This window comes from Myotis nattereri (assembly GCF_964212035.1).
Source record: "Myotis nattereri genome assembly, chromosome: 9".
In the NCBI taxonomy this organism is placed as follows: Eukaryota; Metazoa; Chordata; class Mammalia; order Chiroptera; family Vespertilionidae; genus Myotis; species Myotis nattereri.
Window position 1 is genome coordinate 66594319 of NC_138084.1, and position 24628 is coordinate 66618946.

Sequence of the window (24628 nt, forward strand, 5' to 3'; positions counted from 1 at the left end):
ATCAGCCCCTTTTAAGAAAATCTTAACCATTGGGGATGTCAGCCAAAGATTTTTTTTTAAAAATCATATTTGTTGCAAATATTTTTCTCCCAATCTATTGTTTTTCTTTTATTGCTTATCACAGATAACATTATTTTTACTGACTGTCCAGTACCTTTTGAACATACATGTGATTTGGAGGTAATTTTACTTTTAGGAAGTACAAAGTGGAACCCAAAACATTTGCCTCCTTTGCATTCCAAGCACAAACCTGGGGTCCAGGTTTACCAATCAGACTTATCAGTGAAGACCTGAGATTTCAAAGTGAGCAACTTAAGGAAAGAGGTGCACAGAGAATCCATTTCACTGGCAACAGGGGTGGCAGAGGCGTCCAGGTCTCAGGCAGGGCAGTCCTGGCAGGAGCGGCCTTAGTGAGGAGACGGGATGGTGAAAGCTTCCTTTAGTGCTTGATGGGGTTGCAACAAGGATGACTGTTTCTTCATCAGGCAGTTCTACAGAGGGCGATGGGTTGTTCCCAGGGCCCAGCCTCTAGCTGATTCTCTCCACACCCTGAAAATTACGTGGACTGCCTGATGAAGTTTCTCTTCTGACCTTTCAGCCAGAGTCAGCTGCTGGTGCTTGAAATTAAAATTCAACTACTTTATTTTCCTTTGTCATATGGAAAACTTTCTTTTTTAGGACGTCAAATCTATGACTTACTTATGGTGCTCCCTGCATAGATTTAAATTGACAATCACTTTTAGATTTAGATCTAGTTGGGGAGGGGTGGTGGTGATTACCAAGACAATTAATTGGGAAAGCAAGATAGAAGGAAAACCAAATTTCAAACATTATATAGCCTCCTCCTTTTCACTGTAAATCATTTTTTTCTATTTATTAAATTAAGTGTCAAAGATGTCTATACTTTGACATAGTGTTGTTCAAACTGTTCCAACTTGAAGGTAACAAAACTTCACTTCTTTATAAAGCGTTTATTACTTAGACATTTTATTGATTTAAAATTGTCTTTCCCCAATTGAATTGAGATTTTACTGTAGTTATTTTAGAAGTTAATTCTTATTATTGTTTATAGTAAAGTATCTAACTTGTTTCCTCAAATTTGTATTTTAGGCTTTTTTCAAAGACCCAAATGTTATTCCCAATTTGAAGTTACTTTCAGATTCTGGACAGTGGATTACATTAGGTAAATAAAATTTGTTTTTATATTTTCAGATGACTATTTTACTGTCATAACAAAATTTTGTCCCAGGAATTTTTATTAAAATACATATTGTGAATAGTCATTGTTTGGTAACATCAAGTCAAGTATGAAAGCTGTGCCAGGCCTGACCTGCATTTTTTCCTGGCTTGGCACATAAGAGCAGTTTTTCTCTTTTCATTAATTTGGAAAGTATTTATTTTGCACTTTCCATGGACTCTGCCAGATACAGGGAACATTAAGATGAACAAAAGAAAACCTGTACTCAAAAATTTGACATGTGGAAAAATATGTGCAATTATCTATCACTGGGGCTACCAAAGCATTGGGAGCAAAAGGAGGGAAATGGTCAATTGTACACAGGAAGAAAGTGTCAGGTAAGATGCCACTGGTTTGAGGATGCTTAGGCAAAATCTCATTTGGGGCAGGGTAATGGATTTCTGATGGGAACTAGCCACTCTGGATCAGTTCTTTTATATATAAGATCATTCTTTTTTTTTTCCAGAGTGGAAGGGAGAGGGAGAGAAAGATAGAAACATCAATGATGGAAGAGAATCATTGATCTGTTGCCTCCTGCATGCCCCACAAAGGGGATCGAGCCTGCAACCCCGGCATGTCCCCTGACCAGGAATCAAATCGTGACCTCCTGGTTCATAGGTCAACGCTCAACCACTGAGCCACACCAGCCAGGCTATGGATCATTTGTTGAAAAATAATAATACCAGCCTGGCCGACATGGCTCAGTGGTTCTATTACTGGTCAGGGCACATGCCCGGGTTGTGGGCTCAATCCCCAGTGGGGTGCATGCAAGATGCAGCCAATTAATGATTCTCATCAGTGCAATTTCTGTCTCTCCTTCTCCCTTTCTCTGGAAATCAATGATAAAAATATATTTTAAAAATAAAAAATAATTCTTTAGCCATAATAAACTTAATTTAAAAACAATAATAGCCGAAACCGGTTTGGCTCAGTGGACAGAGCGTTGGCCTGCGGACTAAAAGGTCCCAGGTTCTATTCCAGTCAAGGGCATATACCTTGGTTGTGGGCATATCCCCAGTAGGGGATGTGCAGGAGGCAGCTGATCAATGTTTCTCTCTCATCAATGTTTCTAACTCTCTATCCCTCTCCCTTCCTCTCTGTAAAAAATCAATAAAATATATTAAAAAAAAAAAAGATTCACTTTAAAAAAAAAACAACAACAATAATAATATGTTAAATCTTGGAAAAGTCTTAAATCCTCAAAAGAAGAACTTTATATAGCTAATGTTTTCATGGTACATTGAAATACAGCTAGAAATCTTTAAAGAAAATTACCAAGACACTTAGCAACATTCAAACCTCTAAATAACTCTCAGGTCAGGGACTAAGAATGTTAATAGAAGACTATTTTGAAAACAAAAACATGAGAAATACATATTTCTTAAAATATCTATTTTATTTTTAATTCTAAAATTAAAGTTGACATACAATATTATTTTAGTTTTAGGTGTACATTATTTTAGTTTTAGATGATTAGACATTTATATAACTTATGAAGTGATCCTCCTGATAAGTCTAGTACCCATGTGACACCAAACACAGTTATTATAGCATTATTGACTATTCCTAATACTGTACTTTACAGCCCCATGACTGTTTTTATGACTGGCAATCTGTACTTTTTAATCCCTTCTCCTTTTTCACCTATCCCCTAAACCCCTCTCATCTGGGCAACCATCAATTTGTACATGAACACTATATTTTAAATTTTAGATTGAGGCCTCTTAACAATCCATTTAGAAGGAAAATCTGGTTGATAATGTGAATTTGTGCTCAAGAACAAGCAAGTTGATTTTAAATTGGATGGGGGTGTTTCAGTGAATTCTTACATTGCATTTTTATGGAATTCTATTAGCCTTGCACAAAAATAACTTTTCTTGGTATTAGTCAAAAACAAGATTACAAACAGTTCATGATGTTAGACTTAGTGGGTCAGATTTTATTGCTTTTGGCTAAAGGACTACTGCAAAATTTATAGAGTAAAAAGCTGGTACAGCATGATCTTCAGATTACTTACAAAGTTAAACAGTATCTGACCAAATGTATTTACCAATTCAAAATCTTCAAAAGGAAATAATTAGAGCCATGTATCACTGTGTTTATAAAGCATGTTTACAGTAACCAGTCAATCCATTTACAAAAATAAGGTTCGTTGCGAAAAATGTTCAACCTTCCCCTGTGTTGGGTACATACTTCACAAAACACTCACTTTTTTCTAAATTTTAAAAAAGGCATTGCAAAAGGAGAGGTTCTAAAACCCACATGCTCCTGACAGAATCAATTAGAAGTACTCTGAAAAACAGGGCAGAGGAGGTAGCCCTCATTTCAGAAGCAGACGTTTCTAATGGATTGCTAGTATTCTTCCATTAGCTTGTTTTTATCTCCCCCTACTTACTTTTCTTCTTCTGAAATACAGTCTTCTCTTTGATTTTCCTTGGGGGGCCTTGATAAATGAAGAAACGGCTTTTTAAAGTGAAAGAGAACATTCTTCTAGGAAGTGAACCAATGTTAAAGAAAGTGAGATGGAACCTCCTTCACTACTGGCTGCACTGCTTGATTGCCATTGAGTGTTGTTTCATCCGCTCAGCCAGCTGCCATTGCCCCCTTCATTTAGACACAGTTTGCCCTTTTTTGACTTACATGTAATGGATGCTTTCTATGTGCTCAGCTAAGAGCATCATATACATTATTCATTCTCAGAACAACTCCGAGAGAGGTATTATATGTTTTTATTTCACAAATAAGGAATCAGAGGCATGAGCTAAGTAATTCACAGTTTTTCCCAGCTGACTGCATAGAGTTGAGATTCAAATCCAGGCTCTAGAATCCAAAACCTTGACCACTGCATTCTCCTACCTCTGCCGCTTCCACATTAATCAGTTTGCCAGAAAAGCGCCAACTTGGACACAAATACAAGACACACAGTGTATTATAATGCCAGGTGGAAAATAGTACATTTTTAACTTTCTGTAGGATCATAATGATGCATTATCCTATATAATAAAGATGTGATATGCAAATTGACCATCACACCCTCACATAAGATGGTCTCCCCCATGTAGTCCAAGATGGCTGGCAGGGGAGGGCAGTTGTGGGCGATCAGGCCAGCAGGGGAGGGCAGTTGGAGGCAACAAGACCAGCAGGGGAGGGCCGTTGGGGGATACTAAGCCGGCAGGGGTGGGCAGTTGGGGGCAACCAGGCCTGCAGGGGAGGGCAGTTAGGGGTAACCAGGCCAGCAGGGGAGGGCAGTTGGGGGTGATTGGGCCAGCAGGCGAGGGCAGTGGGGGTGATCGGGCCAGCAAGGGAGGGCAGTTGGGGGCAATTGGGCTGGCAGGCGAACAGTTAGGTGTCGATCAGGCTGGCAGGGGTGTGGTTAGGGGGTGATCAGGCTGGCAGGCAGAAGCGGTTAGGGGCAGTCAGGCAGGCAGGCAGGTGAGCGGTGGGAACCAGCAGTCCTGGATCGTGAGAGGGATGTATGACTGCCTGTCTAGGCCCGATCCCACAGGGATCATCCCCTAAGGGGTCCCAGATTGGAGATGGTGCAGGCTGGGCTGAGGGACACCCCTCCAGTGCACAAATTTCATGCACCGGGCCTCTAGTATATCTTATAAATGCTAGAGACATAGTGTAACCAAATTCCTACATAACAGATAGCATGTGTGATGGACTGAATTGTGTCCCTCCAAAATTTTTATACTGAAGCCTTAATCTTTAATGTGGTGGTATTTGGAGATGAGGCCATTAGGATATAATTAGGTTTATATGAGGTCTGAAAGGATCCTCATAATGGAATTAGTGCCCTTATAAAAGGAGGAGGAAATAACGGAGCTCTCTGCAATGTGTGGACAAAATCATCTGCAAACCAAGAAGAGAGAATCACAGAGGTGGAGCCACTGCCCTATGGATCTGGAATCAAATCAGCCAGCACCTTGATCTTGGGCAACTCAGCCTCCAAGCTGTGAGAAATAAATGTCTGTTGTTATACCACCCAGTCTATGGTATTTTGTGATAGCAGCCTGATCTAACTCATACAGACTTTGGAAGTGGAGTGCTGCTATAGCAAATACCTAAAGTGGAAGTGGCTCTGAAACTGTGTAATGGAAATGGGTATAAGCTGGACAAGTGTTGAGGTGCATGCTGGAAATACGGATGTTAGAGTTGATTCTATTTAGGTTTCAGATGGAAATGAGGAACATGTTGTTGAAAACTGGTGGAAAAGCAATCCTTGTCATGAAATGGCAGAGAACTTGGCTGAACTTTTTTAGTATTTTGTGGATAGTAGAACTTGCAAGTGATAAAATTGAAATTTAACTGAGGAAACTTCTAAGCAAAGTGTCAACTTAGTTCCTCTAGAATGCTTATAGTAAAACTAGGGACCCAGTGCACGAATTCATGCACCTTGAAAGGAACTGTGGGCCACGAGGCACAGGGGCAGGTCTCAGCCCATCCTCCATGCCCCCTGGACCCTCCTGCTGCACCTCCCCTCCCCCCCGCCCCCCCCCCCCCCCGTCCCTTGTCTGCCGGCAGCCCCACTCCCTCTGCCGCCGTTCTCACGCACTGACGGCACCGGCCCTGCTCACACCCGCTGACAGCGTGAAATGATTGGGGCTAGCACCATCAGCGGGTGCAAGTGGCGGCTGCTGCCTTGATCGCCCCTCAGGAGCAAGGGGAAGTGGAGAGGCCTTCAGGGGCAATCAGGGCCGGCAGCCTCTGCTCACACCTGCTGATGGTGCCGAGTGATTGGGACCAGCACCGGGCAGGGCACCGGAGCAGGTGCGAGTGGCAGCTCCAGCACCAGCTGTGGGTGTGAGCAGGGCCGGCACTGGCAGTGGGTGCGAGTGGCAGCTCTGGCGCTGGCAGTGGGTGCAAGCAGGGCCAGCACAGGCAGTAGGTGCGAGTGCCGGGCAGGACCGCGATGTGCAGGAGCAAAGAATTTTCAGTAACCACCAGAGGCTTGCCCCGATGACAGTGACCAGTGCCCCGCCTTGGCCTGGTGCCCCCGCTCACCTGCTCCACCATCCCGCCATAGCCAATGCCCGCCATGTTCCGCACATGCCCCCTGATGGTCAGCGCACATCATAGCAACCAGTTGTTTGGTTGTTCCACCGTTTGGTCTATTTGCATATTAGCCTTTTATTATATAGGATATGAAAGGAGAGCAATGAATTGAACAAGTAATTGTTAAGCAGAAAGGAACCAGAACCTGAAGTTTTGGAAAATTCTCAGCATATTCATATTGCAAAAAATGAGAAAGCCTGTTCTAAAGAGAACACTAGGAGTGTGACTGAGCTACCATTTGATAAAGAGATCACGGGTTCAATTTATGGACTTAACTGGCCATTTCAACAGAATCCAGAAAATGAGATGGGGATTGTACTAGCAAAGCTACTACCAGTTTGAACAAAAGGAAACAGGAAAAAAAAAAAGACAAAATAAAGATTGTCAAACATCTTAGATCAGGGCTGGGCAAACTTTTTGACTTGAGGGCCACAATGGGTTCTTAAACTGGACCAGAGGGCCAGAACAAAAGCATGGATGGAGTGTTTGTGTGAACTAATATAAATTCAAAGTAAACATCATTTCATAAAAGGGTACGGTCTTTTTTTTTTTTTAGTTTTATTCATTTCAAACAGGCCGGATCCGGCCCGCGGGCCATAGTTTGCCCACGCCTGTCTTAGATCCTACAGGAATATACCATAGAGCCATTCGGCTGCAAACATGCTCTATCTATAATAATAAAAGTGTAATATGCTAATTAGACCAGACATCCTTCCAGACGACCTTCTAGACAAAGCCAGGGCTTTGAGGGAAGCCCGGTCCCAGGTGTCAGAGGGAAGCCGGTGCCGGCAGCCAGGGGAAGGAAGGCCTACTCTTGCATGAATTTCGTGCATCGGGCCTCTAGTTTCTCAATAAAAGAAAACTGAGAATGCAATTCAGAGATCATCAGAGCCACCCCCTCAGTTTCAACAACACACTTCACCTTGAGGAATCACAAAGGTGGAGCCACTGCCCTGTGGATCTGGAAGGCAGTGCATTGAACCAAAAGGATTAGTCTTGGGGCTTAAAATCTAATGGAATTTGCCTTGATAAATTTTAGGCTTGCTTGGAACCATCATTCCTCCTTCTTTCCTATTTCTCACTTTTAAAATGGAAATGTCTATCCCTATGCCTGTATCACCATTATATTTTTAGAAGCGCATAACTTGTCTGGTTTCACAGGTTCATAGCTGGAGAGAAATTTTGCCTCAGGATAAATCATACCTCTAGTTTCACCCATACCCGATTTAGATGATATTTAGATAAGACTTTGGACTTTTAGAGTTCATGCTGGAATGATTAAAACTTTTAGTGCGGTTGGAATAAAATACATGTATTTTGCATATGAGAAGGACATGAATGTTGAGGTCCAGAGACAGAATGCTATGGACTGAATTATGTCCCTTCAAAATCCATATGTTGAAGTCCTAACCTTACCCATTGCCTCATCTAACCCTAATTACTTTCTAAGGGTCTAATGTCCAAATACCGTTACATTGGGGGTTGGGGTTTCAACATATTAATTTTAGAGGGACACAATTCAGTCCATAACAAATGCTATTTCTATGCCTCAGATTAAGTAGTTTGTATTTAATTACCTTCTCCCATCATCCAAACCCGTCACTCCTCAGATCAGAGCTCGGGTACATTTGTTAAAATGGCAGGTTGCCCAATGTTTGTCTCTCATTCTGTGGCCAACAACCCATTTTTGAAGACTGTCTTGTTCTCCACTGCTCTTGTTCTTTGACCTTTTTTTTTTTTTTTAAATATATTTTATTGATTTTTTACAGAGTGGAAGGGAGAGAGAGATAGAGAGCTAGAAACATCGATGAGAGAGAAACATCGATCAGCTGCCTCCTGCACATCTCCTACTGGGGATATGCCGGCAACCCAGGTACATGCCCCCGACCGGAATCGAACCTGGGACCTTTCAGTCCGCAGGCCGACGCTCTATCCACTGAGCCAAACCGGTTTCGGCTGTTCTTTGACCTTTTAATATTGCTATGACCTACTCTATCATTTTCTGTGGGCTTTTCCCTTTATTCCCCCAAAGGTTTTGCCTCTAAAACAAAAGGAGCTTTTCTTAGCAGCATTGCTTTAGAAATTACTGAGTATCTAGTTATTGGCTGTGGGCATCCTTCTTGCCTTTACACTAGCCCAGCTCAGGTCCTAGCAGGATTCTAGGTGGACAGCCAGGGGAAGGAAGTGCAAATAATTGCCACTATTACTCCTCTGAATCTCAAGCGACTTCTTGGGTTAAAGATCTGGCAAATGTATGAGGAGAGGACACACCAAAAACCACCATGCTGCGGTCTACAATCTCCATAGAACTTTGAAGAAAGAAGACCAACACCCCTCTATATCTGAGTGAGAGAGAGCATGTGTACATGTGGATGCATAAAAGAGGGGAATTGAACAATTCATTAAGGAAATAATAAAAATACTCACTTTAACCTTTATGTACTTCTGTAATTCAATAGAACTTCTAATAACAGGAAATCCATCCCTGAAAGACATATTCAGGAAATAAGAGGGGACGGGGAGAGCTAGAACTACGAGGGAATAAGACAAAACACCATGATTTCACATTTCTCTAATCCCAAACTTGTGATGGCTGGGGCCTGGTTCGAAATATACCTTATAAAGGAAAATGGTTTTCTGCAATAAACACTGTAAATGAGATCATAATGAAGAAAATTTTAAATGGAAAGGGACATTTTTGAGACATCCTCAATGACTTTAGAAATACCCATTAGTTATATTAATTAAAATTTTGTAATATGCATTAAGCATAATATAAATCCAAAGTCATAAAGTAATTCCTGTGCTTTTATAGGCAATTATAATATGTGCATTAAAACTGATCTAAAAACCTACAACACACACAAAAAAGTTATTTTAAAGCACTTTCTAATTTACATATCCTTCATCCCGGCCTGAAATGGTGAAATTTTGTTATAAACTTTCAATGATTTTTTTTAAATCCTCACCAGAGGATATTTTTCCATGGATTTTAAAGTGGAAGAGAGAGGGAAAGACAGAGAGAAACATCGATGTGAGAGAAACACATGGGTTGGTTGCCTCCTACACATGTCCCCGACCAGGGCCCGGGCTGGGGAGGAGCCTGCAACCAAGGTACGTGCCCTTGACCGGAATCGAACCCAGGACCCTTCAGTTGGCAAGCTGAAGCTCTATCCACTGAGCAAAACCGGCTAGGGCATAAACTATTAATGATTAATAAAAATGAAAAGCTGTAAAATAATAAAATTCTTAAACTAATGTATCTTTTAAATGTATCAAAACATACCTGATGTCATTACTTTGAACCTCTGCATAGTAATGCTTATTTTGGAAATAATTGCAAATATTAAACTAATTTTTATATATCTATAAAATACCTTTTTTCAGGAACTGAGGTGAAAAAAATTGAAGCCATAAATGTTCCTTGCACACAGCTTTCAATGTCATTTTTTAAACGGTTATACAGTGAAGACATTGTACGAGACAGTGGACATATTGTTAAATGTCTAGATTCTTTTTGTGATCCCTTTCATATTTCTGATGAGTTACGAAAGGTAAGTACAGAACTGTTTAATTTCACAATAAAATTTTATTTCATAAAATGCTTCATGTCAAAAACTTTTGCCTGTCTAAAACCCACAAAATACCTCTTAGCCATGAATAATGATCAGTACATTGGTAGGTTTCTTGGATGAGACTTTTACCATCAACTTAATTACTTGTGTATTTCAGTAGTTCTCAACTGGCTGCTACTGGCATCTAATGGGCTGAGGCCAAGGATGCTGCGAAACATCATACAATACACAGGACAGCCCCTCACAACAAAGTTATCGGGCCCAAAATGTTCAGTAGTGTAAGGTAACAAAACCCTGACCTATGTAATAGATGGTTGGTTTTCTTCAGTGTGGGGCTCTTAACATACCAAACGAGTATTTAAAAACATAACTGGAGTAAAAGAATATTTTTATCTCATCTCTGAGATTTTTTAAAAAGCCATTTGATTAAGTTAATTTTTGTTTTCGTGTGGGGTATTGAACCTGGAATCAGAAGACCTGGATGATTTTACCTAATTTTTGAGTTATGTACAAGATAATAACCATAGGTAAATCATTCAATATGTTGGGCCTCAAGATCTTACCTGTAGAGATTAAAATGTCCATTCTAGGCTTTGGGCAGGTAGCTCTGTTAGAGTGTCATCCTGATATGCTAAGGTTGCTCGGTCAGGGCACATACAAGAATCAACCAATGAATGCATAAATAAGGGGAACAACAAATCTCTCTCTCTCTCTCTTCCCTCTCCTCTCCATTCCTCTCTCTCTAAAATCAATAAATTTTTTATAATGTCCATTCTACCTTCTTCCTGGAATCATTGAGAAAAATTAGTGGAGAAAGCATTTAAATACACTTTTTAAAAAGTATAAAATGCGGTTGAAATATTATTATTTTAATTACTGAGAAAGAGTATTTACAAAGTGGTTACAAATTAGGGCTTTGTTATCAAATAGACATAGGTTCAAATCCAGGCTCTGCCACTTTATAATTGATAATGTCTATAAGCCTCAGTTTCTTTATAAAATGGGAATAATGTACAAATTATGAAAGATAATGCATTTAAAGTGCTTAGCACAATGCTTGGCACTTAGTAAGCTTTTGATATTATTAATTAATAATTACTATTCTTATTCTACATTATGAGAATGTGCAAATCTAATGTGTTGCAAGTCCATATAGAAATGAACTAGGGAAGCTACTGATGTACCATAATAGACACAGCAATGCTGTCTGTAGGAGACCAGGAGGCATCCAGCTAGTCTGTACATTGCTCTACACTAGTACAATACTTAAGAGAACTCTTAGTTTAAGAAAATAAAATGAACTAATTGAGAATAACCAAACTCATCCAATTGAATGAGACTACATATAGTTTGGTCTTAAGTGAAGTATATTTATCTATACTAATAAAAGAGTAATATGCTAATTAGACTGGGAGACCTTCCAGACAAAGACAGGGGCTTGGCCAGCCTGCAAACTGCCCCCAAATGGCCCTCAGCCCCTCGCCCAGGCTGGCCACGCCCCCCCACCCCCCCAGGGACCCTCACCCCGATGGAAGTGTGGCCAGCCTGAAAACAGCCATCAGCTCCTCGCCCAGGCTGGCCACGCCGCCCCCAGCAGGGGCCCTTGCCCCCATAGGCCATCAGCCCCTCACTAGGCTAGCCACACCTCCTAGCAGGGACCCCCACCCCGATGGGGGTGTGGCAGGCCTGCATACCACCCCAGCCCCTCGCCCAGGCCAGACAGGCCCCTAAGGGGACCCCCACCCTGATCCAGGACCCCCTTCAGGGCAGACCAGCTGGCCCCACCCATGCACCAGGCCTCTATACTAATAAAATGTTAATATGCTAATTAGACCAAGAGACCTTCCGGACGTCCTTCTGGACAAAGCCATGGTGGCGGGGCCAAGGCAGAGGCAGTTAGGGGCTATCAGGCCAGGAGGAGAGGGCAGTTGGGGGTGATCAGGCCAGCGGGGGGGGGGGCCTGTTGGGGGTTAGCATGCCAGCCGGGGGGGTTATTTGGGGGCAATCAGGCTGGCATGGGGGGCAGTTGGGGGCAATCAGGCCGGTGTGGGGGGGCAGCTGGGGGAGATCAGGCCGGCAAGGGCAGGGCAGTTGGGTGTGAGAAGGCCGGTGAGGGGGCAGTTGTTGGGTGAGCAGGCTGGCGGGCAAAGTGGCTAGGGGCAATCAAGCAGGCAGGCAGGCAGGTGAGTGGTTAGGAGCCATCAGTCCCGGATTGCGAGAGGGATGTCCCAGATTGGAGAGGGTGCAGGCCAGGCTGAGGGACAACCCCCTGTGCATGAATTTCATGCACCCAGCCACTAGTATATAATAAGAATATAAATACTATGCAGTGAGGATCTGATAATAATTTCTACTCCTTCTTACCATGTATTGGAAATTATCTTTCAAACGGTGTCTAGTCTAGTCTGGGTTTCTCTCCTTTTGGGTACAATTAATCTCAGCTCTTCTCTCTGTCACTGATCTGTGTTCGCATACTGAACTTTTTTTGTCTCAAGGCCCTTACCCCTAATTTTGGAGAGTTTTACCAACACTTCTACAGAGAACCTCAGCAATGGACTTTTTTAAAAAGAGGATTTGATTTCCAATAGAGTCCTCTGTTTAAAACTGCCTGCTGTGGCTTGTCTTAGTTATGCCATGAATAGTGCACCTTTATTCAGGAAGTGCTGGGACTCGGTGTTTTTCTGGTAGTTGCCTGTATGTTTTGCTCCTGTGTTCTTTGCCACCCTGTTCTTTTAATTTGGTTGCTTTCTGGCTGAAAAATAAATAACTTCCAGATTTAGCATGAAATAGAAAGGGCCCCCCATTGTACAGCAATACGGATTCTATTGGCAATACTGTGTAACATAAGTACTGATGATAATAACCTCCTTTCTGACTGCAGCTCAGAAGTTGGCTCCTTAACAGTTGCATAGCAAAGCACTAAACACATCTACATGTGAATGGAGAGGAATGTATTGTTTAACATTCATTCAAAAAAAAAAGTCTAATTATCGTAATTTTTGCATAACCTAGTCAACTCAACATATGAGAGTGCTTGTAAGGAATGTGTTAACAATTCATTCTTTTTAAAAATTAAATGTATCGGTGACATTGGTTAATAAGATTATATAGGTTTCAAGTGTACCTTTCTATGGTACATGAGCTGTGTATTGATTGCATTGTGTGCCTACCACCCAAAGTCAAATCATCTTCCATCACCATATATTTCAACTGTTCATTCTTAAAGGCTTTAGTCACCCAGGTATTAAGCCAGATCAATCTTGGGTTTTAGTAGCTACAACCTTGGGCTTTAGTATCACAGCATTCCTTACCGAAGGGGAAGAAGGGAGAGAAGGGAGATGTACAAGTGGCACACCCAGGGAGCAGTGAACTACGGACCACTTCCCCTTACCTATCTTTTACTATATATACTTTGGCTTTCATCAAGTCATTATAAGTAAACTTTATATAGACAGCACCATAGAGTTTATTATTTTTTAAAATGCCTCATATAACGACATTATGATGAATTTTCATTTGAGATTGGGGTAAATAGAATGTTAAGCTTAATCGGTTTTCCTAATTAAGTGTACTTCTTGCTACTAGACAGTGATTGTTGTATAACTTATGTTTCCCTCTTTTATCTGTATGGTGGTGTTAAGTGTACTAGTATGTATGATATTTATAGCTTTTCTCCATTTAGAGTTTCTTATGTGTATTTGTTTTCTCTTCCCATTTTATTTCTTGGTAAGAGTTTTTAAAATCTTTTATTATGTTTATCTAATTTTATCTATATTTTACTGTTAGGTATTTACCGTACTTTAAAAAGTATTTGGGATATAAACAATTTAATAAAATTAATATATGTTATAGCATACATTCATCACCTTGTTCATGTCCACCACAGTCAACAAATTAATCAATTGCCTGTAATGCCCAATGGTATAAAAAAATCCCCAACATCAGACCCAGTCAAACTATTTTCTGAAAGAGAGCAGGAAAGGGAGAGGTGGTTATGAGGCTCTAATTACCTGAATAGTTCAAAATGGAGTAACTGTGGGGGTAAGGAAAGTAGTGACCCAAACACCGGAAGGTGAGAGGACATAGGAAATGACCATTGTGTTTAGCCTCCATAGAAGCAAAGACGATAGACCTAATTCGATGGAGAAACTTCTCCTTTTATTTGTGCTCCAGTTGTTTCTAAATAAGATTTACTTTGACTCAACACTAAATTGCAACAGCACTAAAACAATTACTGAAGATACAAACTAGAACAAAGAAATAAAGTAGAAGAGAAGGTTTAGATTTAGATTTCTTTCTTTCATTGAAGGTCAGTACCTAAGGATAAAATGGGGGTGGAAACCAGCTGCAAGTCTCTCAGACCACTCTTGCCAGTTGCCTAAGGATTGGTTACTAAAATAGGACTAAGATGATATAAACTGAAACTTGCAAAAACATAACAATTAGAACCTCAAATTATGTTACATTAAGATGAATTTCTCATCTTACATAGGTTTTGCTAGTGGAAGACTCAGAAAAATATGAAATATTCAGCCAACCAGATAGAGAAGAATTCCTGTTTTGTCTTTTCAAACATCTTTGCCTTGGTGGAGCCCTTTGTCAATATGAGGATATGATTAATCCATATCTGGAAACAACAAAGCTTATCTATAAGGATCTAGTAAGGTAATGTTGCTAGATTACGATATGTGAACCTCTAGTTAATAGAACAAATTATTTGTTAAACTATGGTGGGATTACCCAGCATCTGTTTGTGGTCCTATTAGCAATCAAAGTAAATAAAAATGGCACCACCCTAACCTCCTCATAGCCTCCTCCTCTTCCAAGCTAGAAAATGTCTTGATTTCTCTGTCCCTTTTTTAAAAAAAAATTTTTTAATTGATTTCAAAGAGGAAGGAAGAGGGAGAGAGAGAGAAACACCAATGATGAGAGAGAATCATTGATCAGCTGCCTCAGCTGGAATTGAACCCCGGACCCTTGAGTCTGCAGGCTGATGCTCTATCCACTGAGACAGACTAGCGAGGGCTCCCTGTCCCTCTTTAGTGCTCAGTCCCCTCATTCTTCACCTGCCTCTTGTTTCCTCATTCAGACCTGTTACCTGCTCCATTCCTCATTAGCAGCTGCCATCTTCCAGGTCTCCTCCTTCACCCCAGGCCTCCTATTAAATCTCAAGAGAACAGAAGATCCCTCAGGATGTTTGAATTTGCTTGACTAATAGTTTAAAAAATTACCTTTGTAATTTTTGGAAGAATTTTCATCGAAGTGTAATCTTTACTTTTTAAACTAATCCCAAATCCCAATTTGTTTTAAGTATTCTAGGTGTGTTTTTTTCTTTATGAAGATCAAATGCGGATAAAAACTTTGTATCTTCTATTTATATTTTAATTTTAAATAAAATGAAAGTTCTTTGGTTGGGTTTTTCACTGATAAAGGTATTGGATCATCTTTATAGGCAAAGGGGATAGGAACAAGTGAAACAAAGGGCCCCGGAGTTTAGCTGTAAAAGTTACTTTACCAGAAAAAAAAACAGAATTTACTGCTGTCAAACTCCTGATTGTTACTTAAACTCAGCACCTCAGGTTTCTTACCTACTTCATGTGTCATATAGCTATACAAAAAACTACACGACTTAGCTATTTTATTTTAGTTAATTTCTGACATGTGGTTTTAAAAACAAAAATGTTTCTATAAATGATCTCTGAAAAAAAAATGATCTCTGATTTTTATGAAAAAGTCATTAAAGGTTGCTGGATGAGATATATTCGAAACAGAATTTCAGAAAAAGCACACACATACCTACATCAAACATTCTGTTCTTACCATTTGCAGTTCATGAAAACTTGCAAGACCACTTCCAGCACTCCCTGTGGACACTGCTCATTATACCTCGACATACACACACCCCACTGCCACCACAGTGTGTGGTTTCTCAGCAGCCACATGAACCTGTGGAATTCCTCACTACCATGCACTGTGGAGGAGGAAATTCTATTAGAGATATTTGAAATAGAAGTAACTTTAGAACCTAAACATTGAAGAAACTTCTGTTTTCTCCTACATTCCCTTCCCTGGGTTCTTATTTGCAATTCTCTTCTATACTCTTTGGGTGCTAAAAAAAAAAAAAAGAAGTATGCCTCAAAGACTAATTAAATGAGTAGCCAAAATTCATGACATCTTACAGACAAATATAAATTGAGTCCATGGAATCACTTAATCAGGCAGCCAGTAAGTGTTAATATTGTGCACAGAACTCTGCCAAACTCTAAGCTTCAGAGTCTTTAGAACCTAAAGAGACTACAAAAGGAGCATCAGATAGTCCTTGACCTTAAGGAAATTACAACAAACTAACATTAAATAATAGTAATGTAAATTGTTTAAAATCTTTTATAAGTAAAATTTTTATATAATCAAATGTTCAATTAATTATAGGCAAGTGTTAATAGCATTTTATACTTTATACATGCTCCAGAAATTCAAAAGAGGAAATTGTCAGTGTCAGCAGTCAGGGAAATCTTGAGTCAAATGGAGCCCATGAGCCAGCAAAGAGGAGGGCAGCCTATTCCCAGCGCAGGGGAGATGCACACAAGTCCTCATGGTGGGGGAGGTGGGGAAGGAGCCCAGCCCAATTAGAGCCAATACAGGGCTGATCCTCAGAAATTAGCCCAAATGATACCAATAAGAAATCATTCATTTATTATTTTATTTCTAGACCCTTACATAGTTTTTAAAAGAACTATATGGGTCCTGGCCTGGTAGCTCAGTTGATTAGAGTATCATCCTAATACGCCAAGTTTGCAGGTTCAACCCCTGGTCAGGGCACATATAATGCATAATTAAGTGAAACAACAAATTGAGGTTTCTCTCTTCCTGCCTCTTCTTCTCTCTCTCTCCCTCTCCCTTCCTCTCTTGAACTTATATACATATATGCGTAGCCCATGGCCAGATAATAATGCTGAGAAGTCTGGGGAGGGGAGGGGAGCAGGGTGGAGCGGGTCAGTGGGAGTAAAGGGGGATATCTATAATACTTCCAACAATAAGGATAAATTTTAAAGATAATAAAATAAAATTAATTAATTAAGAATGTTTAGAAAACTCTCCCACCATTTAAAAAAATGAAAAGAGCAATATGGAAATTATGTCCCAGCATCTGTCAAAACCATTGTTATCTAGAGTGAGTTAGTGATTGATAACACCTGATACAATGCAATTATTAGTGGCATACCTGAAATCACTAATTAATATCACTTTACATTTCCTTTTATTTTTTTCTTAAGAGACATCAGATGGATGTTACTATACTTGACCTATAAAATTAGAAAATTATCTTCTGAGATATTTTAAAATAATAGCAATATAAGATTAGAGGTAATAAAATGGAGTAATTGATTTATTTCTGTTAGGAACCAACTTTTTATGTATAAATCGTAGTTTCTTTTTTAAATAATACACTTATAGGTCCTGGCTAAGTAGCTCAGTTGGTTAGAACATTGTCCTGATACACCAAGGTTGTGAGTTCAATCCCTGGTCAGGGCACATACAAGAATCAACCAGTGAGTGCATAAATAAGTGGAACAACACTTATTTATGTTGTTTTTTTCTCTCTCTTTCTCTCTCTCTCCCTTCTCCTTTCCCCTCTCTAAAATCAATAATTATTTTTTTAAAAAAGAAATGTAGACTTTTTAAAAATACACTTATGGTACATGTTAATATGTGTTAAGTGGTTGTTAAAGGAAGTATCAAATACTAAATTTTCCTCTAAGTTTATTTGATAAGCACAAACTTTTACAAGGTGTTTTTTTTAGATTTTTTTAAGTTGAGGGGTAATTTCCATACACTAAAGTGAACCAATCACAATGTACATACAGGTTGGTGAATTTTTATATATGTTTACATTCATATAAACACCTTCAGATCAATATTTAAAATTTTAAAAATAAAATTAGATGTAACTGTAGATAGGTTCTGTATTTTGATCTGGTTGGTTGTGTAGGTGTATACAAGTGTTTTATATGTAATTGTTATAGCACAGAATTTTAAATGTACTCTTCAACTTTTTAAAAAGTATATCTTGGGCATTAGATAAATAAAGAAAATTACCTCAAATCCATGTCATATAAATATATGGAAATCAGTTTAATTACATGAATCCTGGGTTTAAATCAGAGTGAAATGTTTTAGAAATGAAAACAGCCTAAGAGTCTTGAACCCTGAAATGTCTTAGGTCTGGCCATTCCCAATAGCTGCACAGGCTCAAACACAAACACACACACACACACACACACACACACACACACACACCCCCTCACCCTCCCACAAAGTCCACCCTCTTCCTCCTTTCTCTCTTCTCCCATTACTTTTACATAAGTAGCAAAGGAGAAGCAGTGCTTTCACCTGATAAAGTGAAGAGGCGGGATAGCTCCTTTAAATTTAACCTACACATCACATCTGAGTAATACCCTTGATGCGTATGTAAGGATAGAATAAACAGGTGAGGTGTAGAAAAAGAGAACTGGACTCTGTGTCTACGAGATTCTATTCCCAGAAATACCACTTTTAGTTGGAATGTCTTAAATACATCATTTAACTTTTCTAGTACTATCTATAATAATAACAGCGTAATATGCTAATTAGACCAGATGACCTTCCAGACGAAGCTGGGGCTGTGAGGGAAGCCTGGGCCCCAGGTGCCAGAGGGAAGCTGGTGCTGGCAGCCGGGGAAGGAAGGCCTACTCTTGCACGTATTTCGTGCATAGGGCTTCTAGTTGTTTATAAAATTGGTGAAGTGATGCCTACCTCACTGAGTTGTCTGATCTTTATGAGGTAAATTATATAAAGGTATTTTTCAGATTATAAAGCATTATAAATATAACCCATATATATTTACATGTAGATATCTATCTGTAGTTTATTTCCTCTATCCTCAATTTGCATTCTGACTATATATTGGTAATGTTTTGTGGAGAGTATAACTGAAAGACAGTTACGGAGAGGGAATGCTTTTTTAAATTTATTTTTTATATATTTTTATTGATTTCAGAGAGGAAGAGAAAGGGAGGGGGGGGAGAGAGAGAGAGGAACATCAATGATGAGAGAGAATCATTGATCAGCTGCCTCCAGCATGCCCCCCCACTGGGGATTGAGCCCACAATCCAGGCATATGCCCTTGACCAGAACTGAACTCAGGACACTTTAGTCCACAGGCCAACACTCCATCCACTGAGCCAAACTGGCCAGGGCTGCTTTTAATATTATATAATTTAGTAATACATAATTTAACTAATAGCTTCCATATACATTATCTTACTTAATTCTCCTATAATCCTAAAAGGAACCATAGTATGCCTCATTTACAATGAGAAAATTAAGGTTCAGAAATATTAATCTTGACCAAAGTGAAATAACATCAGTGGCAGAACTGGCATTTGTGTTTAAGTTGTGTAGTTAATGTGTACAATCTTTTACCAATTCTTATTTTTCCAATAATTGTTTCTGGCCTTGGAGTCATGTCGTTTGAATCTCAGATTGGCCCCAACCTTCTAAATTCAGATTTTTGCAATTGCAACTCAGTTGACTTTGCATCACCCTTGAATGAAACCGCAGCTGCCACTCTCTTTAAATCACTTTAGTTGGATGTTATATATTTCCATATTACATATGATTAAGAACACCTGAATACTAAATGCATTATGCCAATGCTCGTTATATTTAAAATGTATCTTTCTCCCTTATTTTAGTGTTCGAAAGCATCCTCAAACCAAGGAAATACAAATTACCTCTTTCATCTTTAAAGTTACAGCATATGTAAGTGGAGAAGAAATTTACTACCAATGAATTTAATTACTTGCTATTAACAGGGTTGTTACAACTGGAGTTAGCAGTTAGGGCTATGTTATGCCTATGAAAAAAGATGATGATATTTAGCTTTTTGTTAAATTTAAGGTATGCTTTTATTTGGAGAACAGTATGAACTTTTCTCCCTACCTTCCTTTCTGTTGTACATGTCTAATAATAGTCCTTAGTAAGAGCTAAATCTGTGACTCATGGGAAGTAAATCATAGTTCTCTGTCAAACTACAACTTATAGGTCAAATAAGTAAGAATGCCATGAATGTCTTTGTGCCACAGAATCGGATGCTTGAGTTTTAGTAGCATACAAAATATTACTGACACGTCTGAGTGTCTTCATTCGATCAGTTCAGTGTTTATTGAGTGTTCACTGTGCTGGGCAGGTGCTTTTTATTGATAAACACAAGAAATACAGTCCCTCATAGAACGTATGGACCATGTTTTAAAAGAAAGCAAAGATGGAAGAAAATTGCAAAATGGAAATTTTAGCAATATTAGCACTTTATAAGCACTTTTTCAAAAGAGGGATTTCTTTTTAGACTACAAATTCCTTAAGGTAAAACATTATGCATGTTTGTGTAGTAATGAACATATGTATTGTTAGCATAGTAGACTGTCGATATTTCTTAAAAAGTACTTAACTGCCAGTTTATTGTCAAAGATTTAATGTTTCATGACATTTTAACAGAAAATATATTAGCTAAATATGTTGACTATTATTTGAATACTGTTGTGTACTAAATAATTTAAGTTTATCTTTTTCAGGATTCTGATGGTGTGTGCTACCCTTCAAGAAAAAGTCACGAACAGACATTTTCTTACTTTATTGTGGATCCTATCATACGTCATGTTCATGTTTTATACCACTGTTATGGCGTGGGAGAAATGTCTTAGCAGTATTCTTTCAGATAATCTATATTTACTATATTTTTATTTACCAATTTTTATTTTAGTACTTACTTATAGATAAGCAATTACTTTGCAAGGTAATTAAAGTAAAATGTAAAGAACCCACTTAGAGCAGAAGCAAATGCCAAGATGCTTTTCTTTTTTTTTAATATGTTTATATTGATTTTAGAGAGAGAAAGGGAAAGGGGGAAATAGAAACATTGGCTGCCTCCTGAACATCCCCTACTGGGGATTGAGCTGCAATCTGGGCATGTGCCCTGACCGGGAATCAAACTGGCAACCTCTCTGTGCATGGGACAATGCTCAACCAACATGCTTTTCTTTAAATTTGTCTTTTAAAAAGCTAACATAGGAAATAGACTCTATCCCTAACATAGTCTATACCAATGCATTTGGGAAATTTTTATAGAAGTTACAAAGAACTAAAACTCTAGTTAATATTTGTTGCATTCGAATTCAAGTGAGTCCTTAATTTTCCATGTATTTTATTTTAGAAGCTAATTAATTCCTGATTGAAATTGTGGAAGAAACTTAAACATCTTTACTATGTATCATTAATATGAATTATTAGCTTCTTAAATTTGAATTTTATTTAATTATACTTCTACATTGTATAAAGATTTATATCTCAAGGGCTGTGAAAAATATAACAGTTTCTTTGCTTCATTTGTCCCACTTAAAATCCTCAATTAAAAAAGAATGTTCTGAAAGTAATTGTAAACTCTTTTAGCACATAATAATTAAAATTGCAGCTGCCCACCGCTAGTACAAGATCTGCATGGAAACATAGAGAGTTGCCCTGATGGTATTATTAAGTTGGCAAAAGAATAAAGAACAGGTCTCTTAGTACTGTTTCCTCATTAAATTCATAACATGAATATCTAACTTAGATGTTTTTTAATGGAAAAAGTAATTGACACAAAATGTTGAGACTTCAAGGAGAGGCAAGTTTGGAATATTTGTTTCTATGTTGTAGGGATAAGGATAATAATCTTGGATTTGAACTTGTGGATATACCTGGAAGGCAACTGGCAAGCTGGGTATAGAGGTCAGGAAAGAGAGTTTAGCTTTCAATACCTCGCACGGTGGCTTGGCACGTTAATAATTTATTGAGTATTTTCCAGATATGTTCAAAATATCCATAGATTTTTTTAAAAATCATATAAAAGACATAAAATCAAGAACTAAAATGCCTACTTGCTACCAGTCTGGCTGCCTGCCACACAGGCCCCCTACAATCTGGGGACCCTCTCTTTATCAATCAGTTAGTCATTCAGTTATTTTTGAGTACCAATTTCATGCAAGGCACTGTGCTATTTACTTTGGGGAAATACACACTCCCTATAAACTTTGTAGAGAAGGTCATCTGTAAGAGTATGTCTGTGAACAGTGATTGTTACATGAATTCAGAGATGGAAGAGACCACTATGAACTCGGCCTGGGAAGGGCTTGGTCTGGCTTCTACAAAAGAATGGATGGGGTTCCAGCACCTGGCAAGGAGAGCAGGCCAGCCGAGTAGAGGAGCATGATGTGGCAGAGTGCCCTGAGCCTCGCTCTCGATGAAAGTTCGGAGGCAGAAGATGGGGACTGATGCGGAGGAGCTGCCGATATTCTCTCTCTGCTTTAAAGGGGAAGGTGAATACACTTTTGAAGGAAGATCAATCCATTTTTGGGGGAAGATAATTTTAATGACCTATCTGTGATTATGCAGGTTTTTGTATTAAGAGGTAGTAATAAAGACTTTGGGGTAGCCAAATTGCCTGGATTCTTTCTTCTGCCATTACTTGCTGTGTGACCAAGCTAGTTATGACCTTTCTGTGCCTTAGTTGCCTTTTCTATAAAAGGGGAAATTAATAGGACTCCTGCATAGGTTATTGTGAAAATTACATATAGACTAGTATACACACACACACACACACACACACACACACACACATATGTATATATCTTAGAATGGTGCCAAGCACATGGTTTACGTGTTCATGAATTGTGGCTTTTTTCATTCTCTGTTGAAGAAATATGAAAAAATCTGGAGCTAAGCAGCAAAATAATGTAAAAAGCTGTCTTCCTTAATAAGGTCAGAATTGCTTTTCTTAAGATTATTATTATTATTATTGATCCTCACCCAAGGATTTTTTTTCCATTGATTTTTAGAGAGAGTGGAGGGGTGGAAGGAAGGGAGAGAGAGAGAAACATCAATGTGAAAGAGACACATTCATTTATTGGTTGCTCCCACATGCGCCCCCCTCCCCCCTTCACTGGGGCCAGAGATCAAACCTGCAACTCTTGCCCTTGACTGGGAATCGTATCCAAGACCCCTCAGTGGACAGGCTGAAGCTCTAATCACTGAGTCATGCCAGCTAGGGCAAGATTATTATTATTTATAATATAATTTTATTTATTTCAAAGAGGAAGGGAGGGGGGAGAGAGAAACATTAATGATGAAAGAGAATCATTCATTGGGTGCCTCCCGCAAGCCCCCACTGGAGATCAAGCCACAATCCTGGCATGTGCCCTGACCAGGAATCACACAGTGACCTTCTGGTTCATAGGTCAACATTAAAACACTGATCCCACAGGCCAGGCTTATTTTATTATTAATTTGACTAGATAGAGTTTAAGAGATGGGAGCACTTTTTCCCCCTTTCTCTGAGCCCCAGAGAAGGTAGAGGACCTAAGCTTGGATTCTAGGTGTTTCTTTGGCAGCATTTTGCACACTTAGAATTATTTGCTCAACTATTTGTAATTATTTAATGTCTTGTCATGAAAACAGCAACTGTGTCTATTTGGTCCCCCCTGGTATCCTCAATGCCTAGCATATTGCCTGGCACTTAACTGACACTGAATCTGTGTTCCCTGAGCGACACAGTCCACATGACGGGCGTGTGACTCAGGTGTGGAGACTGAGGGAGCAGGGAAGAGTGGTGAATATGGTCACAGGGCGTCAGTAGTACGTAGGTCCACTCGTTATCCCTAAGCCTGTGTAAAATTGTGCACACCGGTATAAACTGGATGGAGCTGTACTGTGTGGAATCAGACCAGCAGCCTGGGACAAATTATCCTGGGAGAACAGCAGCAGCCTTAGAAGCCAGCTTTGAAGAGCACGCTGTGATCAACTGAGGATAGGGTAGTATTCTGGAGTGAGAAACTGACCACGATGACATGTGACAACACAATGGTTTTCTGGGACTTGACAGCATTTTTTCAGAAATTCTAAAAATGACAAGAAGAGAAGGCTTACGGAATTATAATGTGGACATTCAAACAATGGATTCAGGATGAGAACCTGGGACACTTAGGTCTGTCTCATGAGCAAAAAAATAGGCAGAAGAACACAAGGTGATTTTTGGGGGGACATGAGTACATCTGATGCGTTGGGACTGAGGAGTCCTGTTCAGGAGTTCTGGGTAATAACACAGAGAAGACAGATTAATGGGGAACCGGTCACTGAGGGCTGTGGGTACAAAGCTAAGAAATGTAAATCTTTTAAATAGATGACATATAGCAGTCATTAAAGACTTTGGAGCAGGGTGGTAGCATCATGAAAGTGATACTCTGGAAAGATCAGTCTGGCAGTGATGAATTGGGGTAAGGAAAGTCCAAAGTCCAAAGATCAAACAGAAGATTATAGTAGTTGTCAAAGCACAGAACTGACGGATCTAAGTTCATAGCAATGGAAACCCTTTTTGGGATCATGAAGTATGTGACAATGGAATGCAGATTAGAAAAAAATGAAATATGGGCCCCAGAAAGGCTAGCAGCTGGGTGAATTATGAAGTGCTGGGTATTTGAGGTAGTGAGGACTGGGAAGTGGGAACTGTGGTAGGAAGATGTGGTCAGAGTGGGGAAATCCCTCGTCCTGCCTTTTGTTCCTGTCCCAGGCCACACTCGACCAACCTTGGTCCTTACAACTTTGAAAACCTAGGTCTGAAGTTTCTAAAAACTGACTGGAGGTTTCTTAGGAAAACTATTGATCCTGAAGGCTTCTTAGTCATCCAATTAAT

The 24628-nt window shown here is 39.4% G+C and overlaps 1 protein-coding gene across 1 annotated transcript in view; it reads left to right on the plus strand.

Moving 5' to 3' along the window:
- Window positions 1-22378, plus strand: part of CFAP300 (cilia and flagella associated protein 300) — a 33683-nt gene extending 11305 nt beyond the window's left edge. Inside the window, exons 3-7 of the mRNA XM_081099512.1 lie at window positions 1111-1183; window positions 9683-9849; window positions 14363-14535; window positions 19605-19671; window positions 20481-22378. Coding sequence (XP_080955638.1) covers window positions 1111-1183; window positions 9683-9849; window positions 14363-14535; window positions 19605-19671; window positions 20481-20609 — 609 coding nt within the window. The 3' untranslated portion in view covers window positions 20610-22378. The remainder of the gene's footprint in view (window positions 1-1110; window positions 1184-9682; window positions 9850-14362; window positions 14536-19604; window positions 19672-20480) is intronic.
- The last annotated feature ends 2250 nt before the right edge of the window (window positions 22379-24628 follow it).